This window comes from Parasteatoda tepidariorum, chromosome 5 (genome assembly GCF_043381705.1).
Source record: "Parasteatoda tepidariorum isolate YZ-2023 chromosome 5, CAS_Ptep_4.0, whole genome shotgun sequence".
In the NCBI taxonomy this organism is placed as follows: domain Eukaryota; kingdom Metazoa; phylum Arthropoda; class Arachnida; order Araneae; family Theridiidae; genus Parasteatoda; species Parasteatoda tepidariorum.
In genome coordinates, this window is record NC_092208.1 from 11,558,278 (window position 1) to 11,570,536 (window position 12,259).

Sequence of the window (12,259 nt, forward strand, 5' to 3'; positions counted from 1 at the left end):
TGTAAACAAGAACTTTCCTCAAGGCTCGAAACACAAAATTAAATGATAAAACTAAACTACGAAAATAAAGCACAAAAATAGTATAAACGTGGACACACTGCAGTTCCGCTTACGTAAACAAGAGCCTTTCTCAGTGCCGAAACACAAAATTTTATTTGTATTTGCTAGTGCAATTTGTGGTTGGATATTGAGGATTGTTCTTGTTATCAGAACCAGAAGTGTCTATTTAGTGCTTTATTTACTTTAATTTGTTTTATTCATATGTCACACAAAGTATTCCCTACCTTCATTTGGTTTTTGGTTATTTATGAGAGAGACAAGTGTGCGTGGTTTGCGGCGCATTTCCGCAACAGCCCGTTGTAGGCCAAAAGGATCATGGAGGTTAGGGCTGCACAGTTTCGTGACCTAATATAGGAATGTGGCAATGTGGTCAGCACTGCGCACAGACCACCTTTACTTCCCAGACAAGCTGGTACCCATCGATCTGAAGCTAGGTGGGCTTCAAGCCGCCATTGGGGATCGAACCCTAGTTCTTCACAATGACCGTCCAGTGCCTTAATCACTGATCCATCGTGGCTTTTAAAGAAGCAAGTTTTTAAAATATAAAACAGTATTGCTAAAACGTAAACCACTTAATTGACTCAGATTGCACCTAAGACAATTGATTTTGTTCTTACCTCTTTTGCTTCTCCACTTTCAATCTTTGCACGTTTTCAATAGATTAGTCAATAGGTGATTACTCAATAGATTAGTCAATTAGTCAATAAGATTTGATAAAAATGAGTATTGGGATGAATTGAAGCGGTCAATGTTAAAAAGGGGTACATAACATTTTTACAAAACTAAGTTTTTTGCTGCTTTTGGCATATCCGATTAACAATTACCGAGTAATATTTTAAACTGCTTAAAGAAGAGAATCCAACAATTTGGAAACNTAAATTTATACAACATTAATCTTGATGAATTTCTATCTGAACTCAGTTTATTTTCTCCTGCGCAACAGATTGCTCTTACAAGAGAGACATTTAAGTTTTCAGAGGACATTTGATTTTAAGTTGGCGAAATTGCGCCAACTTTCTTGGTAGTCAGGATTTTACACATGTAGCTAGACTACTCCATTGGTAAGTAATTTGATGTAAATAACCTTACAAAAATAATTTAAATTTATACAACATTAATCTTGGCGAATTTCTATCTGAACTCAGTTTATTTTCTTCTCGGTAATAGATTGCCTTTACAAGACGGACATTTGACTATTCAGAGGACATTTGATTAAATTTCTTTCCGTTGTTATGGAATTGACGAAAGGGAAATAAATTTTTTTTTATATCCCTTCGATACCAACCCAGAAAGCATGTAACCTTACGATAACCTTGTATCGGAATTCTCCTTTTTTTGTCACGAAAATGTTTGTACTAAAAAACCTTTTTTTCAATAAAGCAAAAATATTGTAGTTTTAAACCTTTCATCTTAAAAGGATTAAAAATTACTTTTTGAGCATACAAGACGTTGCGAAAAGAAACCCTTAAAATTACCTACATTTAAGCTTATTTCACCTTAAGACTAGCTTTATTTCAGGATTTTTGTTCACGCTTGAAAATCCTAAAACAACCTCGATTTTCCGGTTTTTATATAGAAGGTTTTTTTCCAAGGTTTTGAATTTCGGTAATGTGTGTAGAATAGAGCAGATTTTCACAGATCTCGTTTAAAGATTAGAAACTGCATAAAAAACCTTTTCAGGTTTACATTAAAAGGTTTTTGCTGAGTGAAAATAAATCTTTTTTTGCTATCTGGTAAATTCTTCTAAAACAATAACTTAACGGAACGCAGGTGACTACTAATCAGTTATTAGTTTTTATTTCCTATTGTAATATATGTAGGATTATTAAGAGATACACAAAACATATTTAACTCTTTAAATACTTTTAAATTTTAGGTGTTATAACGAAACAAATGAGATCAACAAATGCTGCAATAACTATATATTCATTTCTATAGTATCTATAGATCCATCAGCGATGGAGAGTTGTCGTTTTCTGAATACATGAACTCGATTTGTTTGGAAAAATATTTCTCACATACAGTCCTTTTCGTTTTCAGAGTCGGGGTAAGATGATCATCTTGGAGAGTTAGAAGATAAGGATGCAAATGAATTTTTTTTACCTAAAAATTGAGTAAAAAATAATTATTAAGGACAAATAAAGATTATTTTTTACAACACTACCGGCAAAAATATTTTTATATTTGCATTTGTACTGATTTTTTTCAGATTTCTGCATGTTTTTAAAATTATTTTATGTGACATTTACTTTAAATCTTATTAAGGTAAAGCTAAATGCGAATATAGCTAAAAAAATAGCGTAGAATTTGACACACAGTTCGGGATCAACATGTAAACAATAACTTTCCTAAGAGTCAAAACACAAAAAAAATAAAATAAATCTTATTAAATGGCAAAGCTAAACAATGTGAATAAAGCACAAAGAGTGCTGTAAAGTGGACATCTCTATAGATTCAACTCTGTAAACAAGAACTTACCTAACAGCCAAAAGTCAAAAATTTTAAAATCTTTTTAAAGGATAAAGCTAAATAATGTGAAAAAAAGACACAAAAAAGCATAAAAATGAACACACTGCAGTTCCGGTAGTGTGAACAAGAATTTTCCTCAGTGACGAAACACAAAAATTTTAAATCTTATTAAATGACAAATCTAATAACCGTGAATAAAGAACAAAAAACTGCATAAAAAGGGAATGCTACAGTTCCGGTTCCGTAAACAAGAACTTTCCTAAACTTCAAAAGACAAAAATTATAAAATCTTTTTAAATGATAAATCTAAACAATATGAAAAAAACGTAAAAAACTGCATAAAAATGGACAACACTACAGTTCCGGTTGAGTAAACAATTTTTTTCCTCAGTGACGAAACACAAAAAATTTAAAACTTAGTAAATGATACATTTAAAAACCGTGAATAAAGTACAAAAAACTGTATAAAAAGGAAATGCTACATTTACAGTTCTGTAAACAAGAACTTTCCTAAACGTTAAAACACAAAAATTTCAAAATCTTTTTAAATGATAAAGCTGAACAATATGAAAAAAGCGCAAAAAACTGCATAAAAATGGAGACACTGCAGTAGTGTAAACAAGAATTTTCCTCAGTGACGAAATCCAAAAAATTAAAATTTTATTAAATGATCAATCTAAAAATCGCGAATAAAGCACGAAAAACTGTATAAAAAGGGAATGCTACAGTGCCAGTTCTGTAAACAAGAACTTTCCTAAACGCTAAAAGACAAAAAAAATTTTGAAATCTTTTTAAATGATAAAGCTGAACAATATGAAAAAAAAAGGCAAAATACTGCATAAAAATGGACACACTGCAGTAGTGCAAACAAGAATTTTCCTCATGACTAAACCCAAAAAATTAAAATTTTATTAAATGATAAATCTAAAAACCGTGAATAAAGCACAAAAAACTATATAAAAAGGGAATGCTACCTTTCCAGTTCTGTAAACAAGAACTTTCCTCAAGGCTCGAAACACAAAATTAAATGATAAAACTAAACTACGCAACTAAAGCACAAAAATAGTATAAAAGTGGACACACAGCAGTTCCGCTTACGTAAACAAGAGCCTTTCTCAGTGCCGAAACACAAAATTCTATTTGTATTTGCTAGTGCAATTTGAGGTTGGATATTGAGGATTGTTCTTGTTTTCAGAACCAGAAGTGTCCATTTAGTGCTTTATTCACTTTAATTTGATTTATTCATCACAATGACCGTCCAGTGCCTTAATCACTGATCCATCGCGGCTTTTAAAGAAGCAAGTTTTTAAAATATAAAACAGTATTGCTGAAAATTAAACCACTTAATTGACTCAGATTGCACCTAAGACAATTGATTTTGTTCTTACCTCTTTTGTTTCTCCACTTTCAATCTTTGCACGTTTTCAATAGATTAGTCAATAGGTGATTACTCAATAGATTAGTCAATTAGTCAATAAGACTTGATAAAAATGAGTATTGGGATGAATTGAAGCGGTCAATGTTAAAAAGGGGTACATAACATTTTTACAAAACTAAGTTTTTTGCTACTTTTGGCATATCCGATTAACAATTACCGAGTAATATTTTAAACTGCTTAAAGAAGAGAATCCAAAAATTTGGAAACAATTAAAACGATCTTTCTAGAATAGACGCAGTTTCTTTGGCTTTTTTCGAAAGTCCAGACTTGTAACATACCCCCTTTTAACACTGACCTCTTCAATTTTTATATTAAAAATGGATTTGTTATTGATAGTCTAACATAATCTAACTTTTTCATGAAAAAAAGTTAATTTTAATAATAGTACTTTTGGATACAAAAACAAATGTAAACTTAGATTTATACCTCGTGCTGGCAAATTGTAGTTCATTTACGTCGCACTAGAGCTGCACAATGGGCTATTGACGATGGCCAGGGAAACATGTCTGAAAATGATCCGCAGACATGCTATCACAATTTCGATCTTCTGGAGAGGGAATGCCCCCCCCACTTCAGTAGCCTAACGACCTGAGTGCGAAGACGAGCACTTTACGGTAATACAGTTTAAGGAGGACCAATACCGCATACCCTCGATTCCTTCACAGGTTACCCACCCGCTCATTGACCGCAGCCAGTGATGCTTGGTGTTCTACTGGGAGTCGTGTCTTAATGATAAGTCCACCGTGAGACGCCCTTGCGCTGACAAGTTGTTTTATTTTTTTATTTCTGTGATACGAAACACAAACGTTTTTCTTTTCATTTTTGTGATACGAAACACAAACGTTTTTATTTTTCATTTTTGTGATATGAAACACAAATGTCTTTTTTTCATTTATGTGCAGTAGACTGATCGTTAAGACACGGTTTCCAGTAGAGCATCGCAGTCAAGCATCACTGGCTGCGGTCAGTAAGTGGGTGGGTGACCACTTTGATCAGTCTGCGTAGGGACCGAGTGTGCACGATATCGGTGCTTATTAAACTGTTCTACCGTCAAGTGCTCGACTTCGTGCGCAGGCCGTTGGACTACCAAACCGGAGAAGCCATCCTCTTTGCAGGGGATGAAAATTAAGATGGCATGTCTTCGGATCATCCTCAGGGATGTTTCCCAGACCGTCGCCAATAGCCCATTGTGCAGCTCTAGTGCGACGTAAATAAAGTACCTAGCAACCTAACTACATTTCTGTTTTAACAGCCAGACGAAGTGTGCAGCACAATGTGCAATTGAAAAAAAGGTTCAATTTCGTCGCAGAAGAAAGAAATCTGAAGTGTGTGACAGAATTATTTCGCCAAAAAGAAGTATATTAATAAACAAGCCACATAATGTTTATCCCACAATATGTGCAAGTTATTTGAATTATAAAAAAATAAAAAGTTGAAATTGTTTCAANCCTCACACTATTGTATTGATATATTTTGCTTTGGCTATATTGATACAATATTAGAAAGCACTCCTTTTTACAGATATAATCGTGTGAGCTGATGAAGCTGATTTTTCCTTGGCTATTTAATATTTTTTTAAAACATAATTTTTTTTTTAATATTTGAAAAAAAAAATTATTGAATTTTTTTTAGAATATTTATGAAAAATTATTGATTTTTTTTTAATATTTAAGAAAATTTTATTGAATTTTTTTTTTAATATTTGAAGAAAATTTCGGTTGAATAAATTTTGATTATCTTCCGGCTAGTTTAAAACATATTGTATATTCTTTGTTAGAATTTTATAATAAAAATCGCCAACCGGTGTCCACATAGCAATGTCTCCAGTGTGTATTTATTTAAATTCAGCCATTTTTGATTAATAAATTTTGATAATCTTCAGTCTAGATTAAATCATATTGTACATTCCATGTTAAAATTTTATAGTAAAGGTCGCCAACCGGTGTCCACATAGCAATGTCGCCGGTGTGTGTTTATTTAATTTCAGCCATTTTTGATTAAGGAATTTTGATAATCTTCCATCTAGTTTAAAACATATTGCATAATCCTTGTTAAAATTTTATAGTAAAAGTCGCCAACCGGTGTCCACATAGCAATGTCGCCTGTGTGTGTTTATTTAATTTCAACCATTTTTGATTAAGGAATTTTGATAATCTTCCGGCTAGTTTAAAACATATTGTATAATCCTTGTTAAAATTTTATAGTAAAAGTCGCCAACTGGTGTCCACATAGCAATGTCGCCAGTGTGTGTTTATTTAATTTCAGCCATTTTTTATTAAGGAATTTTGATAATCTTCCGGCTAGTTTAAAACATATTGCATAATCCTTGTTAAAATTTTGTTGTAAAAATCGCCAACCGGTGTCCACATAGCAATGTCGCCAGTGTGTGTTTATTTAATTTCAGCCATTTTTTATTAAGGAATTTTGATAATCTTCCGGCTAGTTTAAAACATATTGTATAATCCTTGTTAAAATCGCCTACCGGTGTCCACATAGCAATGTCTCCAGTGTGCATCCATCCCTTTTCATCAATTGTTTTTTCTGTTTGTTCTACATCGTGGTAGTATCCTTTGAACACATTGTATCCTTTCACACACAACTAAAAACAAATCAGCAAATTAACCTTCATCAATAGTATTATGTATAGCTTTTTAGAGCTCAGCATCTAATAGATAAGACAATATTTAGTATAGATTTATCACTTAAAGGAAATATTTTAAGAATTTGTTTCTCTTCGCATGTTTTTAGAAAGTGATGGACTAGTTAAAAATTTAAATTAGTTTGACTGGATTAACTGGAGTTTCTAATTGAAATGAAAAATTAATGCAATTTAAAATATTCAATATAGGGAAACCTTTTGTACAGTCTAAAGGCATCTAAATAAAATATGATTTAAATCTTGTAAATTATGTTTCATGACCAAAACGTTCAGACAAACATTGAAAATATTCTACGCTATGCGAAAAATGCCATTGAGAAACAATGCAACTAATTTTAAAATTTAGTAGAAGGGTTTATCTGGTTTTCTGAGAAGAACTCTGTAAACAGAATGTTTTCCACGTTTTCCATTGATAAGTATTTAAAAATCATCAGTAATTTTTAAAATATTTAGAAGGAAAAAGCACTCTTATAGAGAATTATTCGAAATCGGAAAAAAACACTTCATAAAGAATCTGGAACAGATTTATCTATATCAATTGGTGCACCCAATGAATTTGATCGAGGTATGCGTTCCGCGAAAGAAAAAATATGAAAGTGGAAATGGCCTTTCTATTGATATTTTTTCCTTAATAATTTTCTTTAAATAAACGAACACCGTACATCTTCAACGTTTTAAGTGTTACTTTAAGAAGGCAATTTGAAGCTCTAAAAGTGCTATAATCGTAAAATGCATTTTATAGTTGTTCCGTGCCATCTATTGACAAATATTGCAACTAATTTTAAAATTTAGTAGAAGGAATTTCTAGTTTTCTGAGCAGAAACTAGTTTTCTAGTTTTCTGAGCACTGTAAGCAGAACACTTCAATTTCTTCCCTATTTTCTTTAATTAATGCTTAAAAATAATCGGTAATTTTTATAATATTCAGCAGAAAAAAAAACATTCTACGCATAATTATTCGAGATCGGAAGAAGAAGCACTGCATTAAGAATCTAGAACAGATTTATCTATATCAATTGATGCACCTTATAAAGTCTAAAAATATAAAAAAGATAATTGGTTTGCAAATGCGAAAATAAAGGTAAAAGTATTTAAAAATAACGGGCTGGCAAAAGCATAAATAAAATAAAATAAACTCAAAAAGAGATAAATTTAAAAAAAGAAAATCAGACGATAAAATTAGAAGTCAATTTTTAAAACGACAGAGTTGTTGGTTTTCTTTAGATTAGTTTTTGTTTGGAATTTGAGTTTCCTTATATCCCGTTACGGGTTTTTCTTGTTGTTTTATGATCTTTTTACTATTCCGTTACGGGTAATTCATATTTGTTACTGTTCGTGTTGTTTATAAATTAAAGTTTTTTATAAAAAAAACTGAACAGTTCTTTAATATAGCTTGATACGCTACAACCCAATGAATTTGATCGAGGTATGCGTTCAGCGAAAGAAAAACCATGAAAGTGGAAATGGCATTTCTATTGACATTTTTTCCTTAATAATTAACTTTAAATAAACGGACAACATAAATCTTCAACGTTTTTTCAAGTGTTACTTTAAGAAGTCAATTTGAAGCTCTAAAAGTGCTATAATCGTAAAATGCATTTTATAGTTGTTCCAGTGCCATCTATTGACAAACATTGCAACTAATTTTAAAATTAGGTGGGAGGAATAACTTGTTTTCTGAGAAGTACATTTCAAACAGAGCACATTAATTTTTTCTCTGTTTTCAAAAAGACAACTTGAAGCTCGGAAACTAGTGCTATAATCTTAATTTTGAGCAACGTTGTATTAAAAAGGAGTATGTAACAGTATTACTTACTTCACCTTCTCCATCTTTTGCGAAATATCCTAATTCAGGAACATCGACCAGTTTTAACATGTTACTTGGTATTGGTATACCGACATGCCCTTTTAATTAAAGAAAATAGTGAATATATTAAATGCAAAGACACAGTGAGCTAAATAAATAAGTAAATAAATCATTAGAGCAAGTAAACTTTCGACCATTCTCTGGTACTTTATTGTGGCCACCCTCCATAGTGGGAGAGTCAAAATTCGAATTTATTGAAAAACTTTTTGTCCAGAGAAAGTACAATTTTTGTTCGATTTCGTAACGAATATCGTCTGAATTAATTATTAATATATTTAAGACTGAGAACTTTGAGATTGATTTCCATGTGATTCATTGAGATTGAGTTCTAGTTCATGAATATCCGCTTATAATAGAGTCAAAGAGTCCATGAGAATCAAAGATTCGAATTTATCGAAGAAAGAAAAAGAATTTTTTGTTCTGAGAAAGTACAATTTTTGTTCGATTTCGTAACGAATATCGTCTGAATTAATTATTACTATATTTAAGATTGAATACTTTGAGATTGACTTCCATGTGATTCATTGAGATTGAGTTCTAGTTCATGAATATCCGTTTATTAAATCAAAATCTATTAAGCTTTATGGAGGTCTCTCGTATGATGAAAACTTTTTATTAAAAAACATAAATTAATATTACCGAAAGAGTTGTCACTGTCAATATTTAACGTGCAAGGTCCAGTAGTTTCAGTTTGCCCGTAGGCTTCATAAACCTAATAGGTGAATAAATAAATAGATAAAACTGATTAAATAGTAGCAATAAATATTATCTAATTAGATAAAAGTTAAAAAGAATGTAAAGTAATAATTTATTTGCAATTTAATTAAAAAAGCATTTACGCTTTACGCTGTTGCAAATTCGTTGTGCTGTTATTCCCAGACTTTGCAAATTAAAGATTTTTTTAAGGCATAGTTACACATTTTATTTATTGCAATAAAACTTATTTATGTCACTTGAATTGGAGTACAAAGTAGTACTCACAGTAGAAGAGCCTTAGGAACTAATGGGTCACTTTGAAAATTGCTGACTTCACTTTTCAATGTACCCAAGGAACTCATTTTTATAAACCTAACAAATGACGTCAGCAGTTTGCAAAGAGTCAATTTTTCCAATTAGCCGATGACATATACAGCGCAATACCGAAATTTATTCATTAAATAAGAGATTCAAAATTGCCAGGAGAAAAAATAAAACAATTACTTTCAAACTGTACATCAACATCGCCAATTCTTGAAGTGATATTGCATAATCCCCTTTTTGATTGCTTTCTTATTAACAGTAATAATGAATTAAGAAGCAATAAGAATTAATATAAATGATTTCTAACAATCGTAACAAATATATACATCTTACTATTCGCATTTAAAGAAACTGATGAAAGAATATTATAATTTCTCCCACAACGAAAAAAAATAAAAATTCTTAACTCACATTTAATGTGTTAAGAGCGTATCAGCAGAAGACGAACCATTTTCAGTAGTCCAATCAAATCCAATGCTCTTGCAACGTAATATAGTTGTTTCCTTTTCAAGAACGAATGTTCTCCTTCGTTAGCGAAATATGTTACCAAATCTAGAATTCCCGTAAGACTACGAAACTATAACTCTTTTTTTTAATAATTCTATGATATATATATCATAAGAAATAGAGCTGAACTTCTGAGGACTACAAGGCTACAAAGTTGACAATTGATAGCCGTTAATCCAAAAAACCAATAGGTAATGATTGAGAAAACAGTTCATAATGCTTGTAATACTTATACGCATTTACCGATATTTTTAATTCTCTGAATGGCGCCACCCTAATATGGAATTTGTAAAATAAATGTATATATTTTTGATTGTTGATGAAGCCCATCATTTTGCGTTTTCATCAGTGTTCAGAAGCAGAACAACTATAAGTTCTTTATTTTATCACAAAAATATAAAATGTATAAAAAACAAAGAGTAAGAAAATGAGTATAGTCATAGAAAAAGTTAAAATTATAATATAGTATTTATCAGTTAAAATAAAACTTTTTGTTTAAGTCATTGTTAACAAGTCAAATTTCTCTGAAGCAATTCTAAACCTAAATTTTGCTCACTACGTGCTCTTGCGCGCCGAATCCAATCAATTAAAAATGAAAATTGTTGCCAGGGCGAGAAAAGAAATATCATCGGTTTTATTGATACATACATACGTACGTATTAGCGTTTTATATAATATAGATGATTTCTAACAATTGTAACAAATATATACAACTTTGTTTTTGCATTTAAAGAAACTGAAAGAATAATATAATTTCTCTTACAGCGAAACAAAATAAAAATTCTTTTTGTTACATTTGATGTGTTAAGAGCGTATCAGCAGAAGACGAACCATTTTTAGTAGTCCAATCAAATCCAATACTCTTGCAACGTAATATAGTTGTTTCTTTTTCAAGAACGAATGTTCTCCTTCGTTAGCGAAGTATGTTACCAAATCTAGAATTCCCGTAAAACAACGAAACTATAACTCCTTTTTTAAATAATTTTATGATATATATATATATCGTAAAAAATATAGTTATTCTACTGAAGACTACAAGGCTACAAAGGTTACAATAGATAGCCGCTAATCCTAAAACCAATTGGTATTGATTGAGAAAACAATTCATAATGCTTGTAATACTTATACGCATTTACCGATATTTTTAATTCTCTGAATGGCGCCACCCTAATATGGAATTTGTAAAATAAATGTATATATTTTTGATTGTTGATGAAGCCCATCATTTTGCGTTTTCATCAGTGTTCAGAAGCAGAACAACTATAAGTTCTTTATTTTATCACAAAAATATAAAATGTATAAAAAACAAAGAGTAAGAAAATGAGTATAGTCATAGAAAAAGTTAAAATTATAATATAGTATTTATCAGTTAAAATAAAACTTTTTGTTTAAGTCATTGTTAACAAGTCAAATTTCTCTGAAGCAATTCTAAACCTAAATTTTGCTCACTACGTGCTCTTGCGCGCCGAATCCAATCAATTAAAAATGAAAATTGTTGCCAGGGCGAGAAAAGAAATATCATCGGTTTTATTGATACATACATACGTACGTATTAGCGTTTTATATAATATAGATGATTTCTAACAATCGTAACAAATATATACAACTTTGTGTTTGCATTTAAAGAAACTTATGAAAGAATAATATAATTTCTCTTACAGCGAAACAAAATAAAAATTCTTTTTGTTACATTTGATGTGTTAAGAGCGTATCAGCAGAAGACGAACCATTTTTAGTAGTCCAATCAAATCCAATACTCTTGCAACGTAATATAGTTGTTTCTTTTTCAAGAACGAATGTTCTCCTTCGTTAGCGAAGTATGTTACCAAATCTAGAATTCCCGTAAAACAACGAAACTATAACTCCTTTTTTAAATAATTTTATGATATATATATATCGTAAAAAATATAGTTATTCTACTGAAGACTACAAGGCTACAAAGGTTACAATAGATAGCCGCTAATCCTAAAACCAATTGGTATTGATTGAGAAAACAATTCACAATGCTTGTAATACTTATACGCATTTACCGATATTTACTCATTATGCATTGAGAATAAGTTTGTAAATATACATAATTTGCGTATGAAACAGGGTGATTCGCCAATCACGGCGCAAACTAGGAAGGTGTACGCGTAAGCAATTGTAATTTTGTATAGGAATATAAGGTTTAAAGGGTTGTGTTTAAGCGCAAAGGCAAAAAACTACACAGGAGGCAAAACTAGTTCTTTTTACAAAAC

The 12,259-nt window shown here is 30.8% G+C and overlaps 1 protein-coding gene across 1 annotated transcript in view; it reads right to left on the reverse strand.

Moving 5' to 3' along the window:
* Positions 1–1,835: 1,835 nt before the first annotated feature.
* Positions 1,836–12,259, reverse strand: part of LOC122272056 (long-chain-fatty-acid--CoA ligase 6-like) — a gene marked incomplete in the record, with an annotated part of 122,862 nt that continues 112,438 nt past the window's right edge. The window contains 1 exon segment of the mRNA XM_071180997.1: positions 1,836–2,163. Coding sequence (XP_071037098.1) covers positions 2,002–2,163 — 162 coding nt within the window.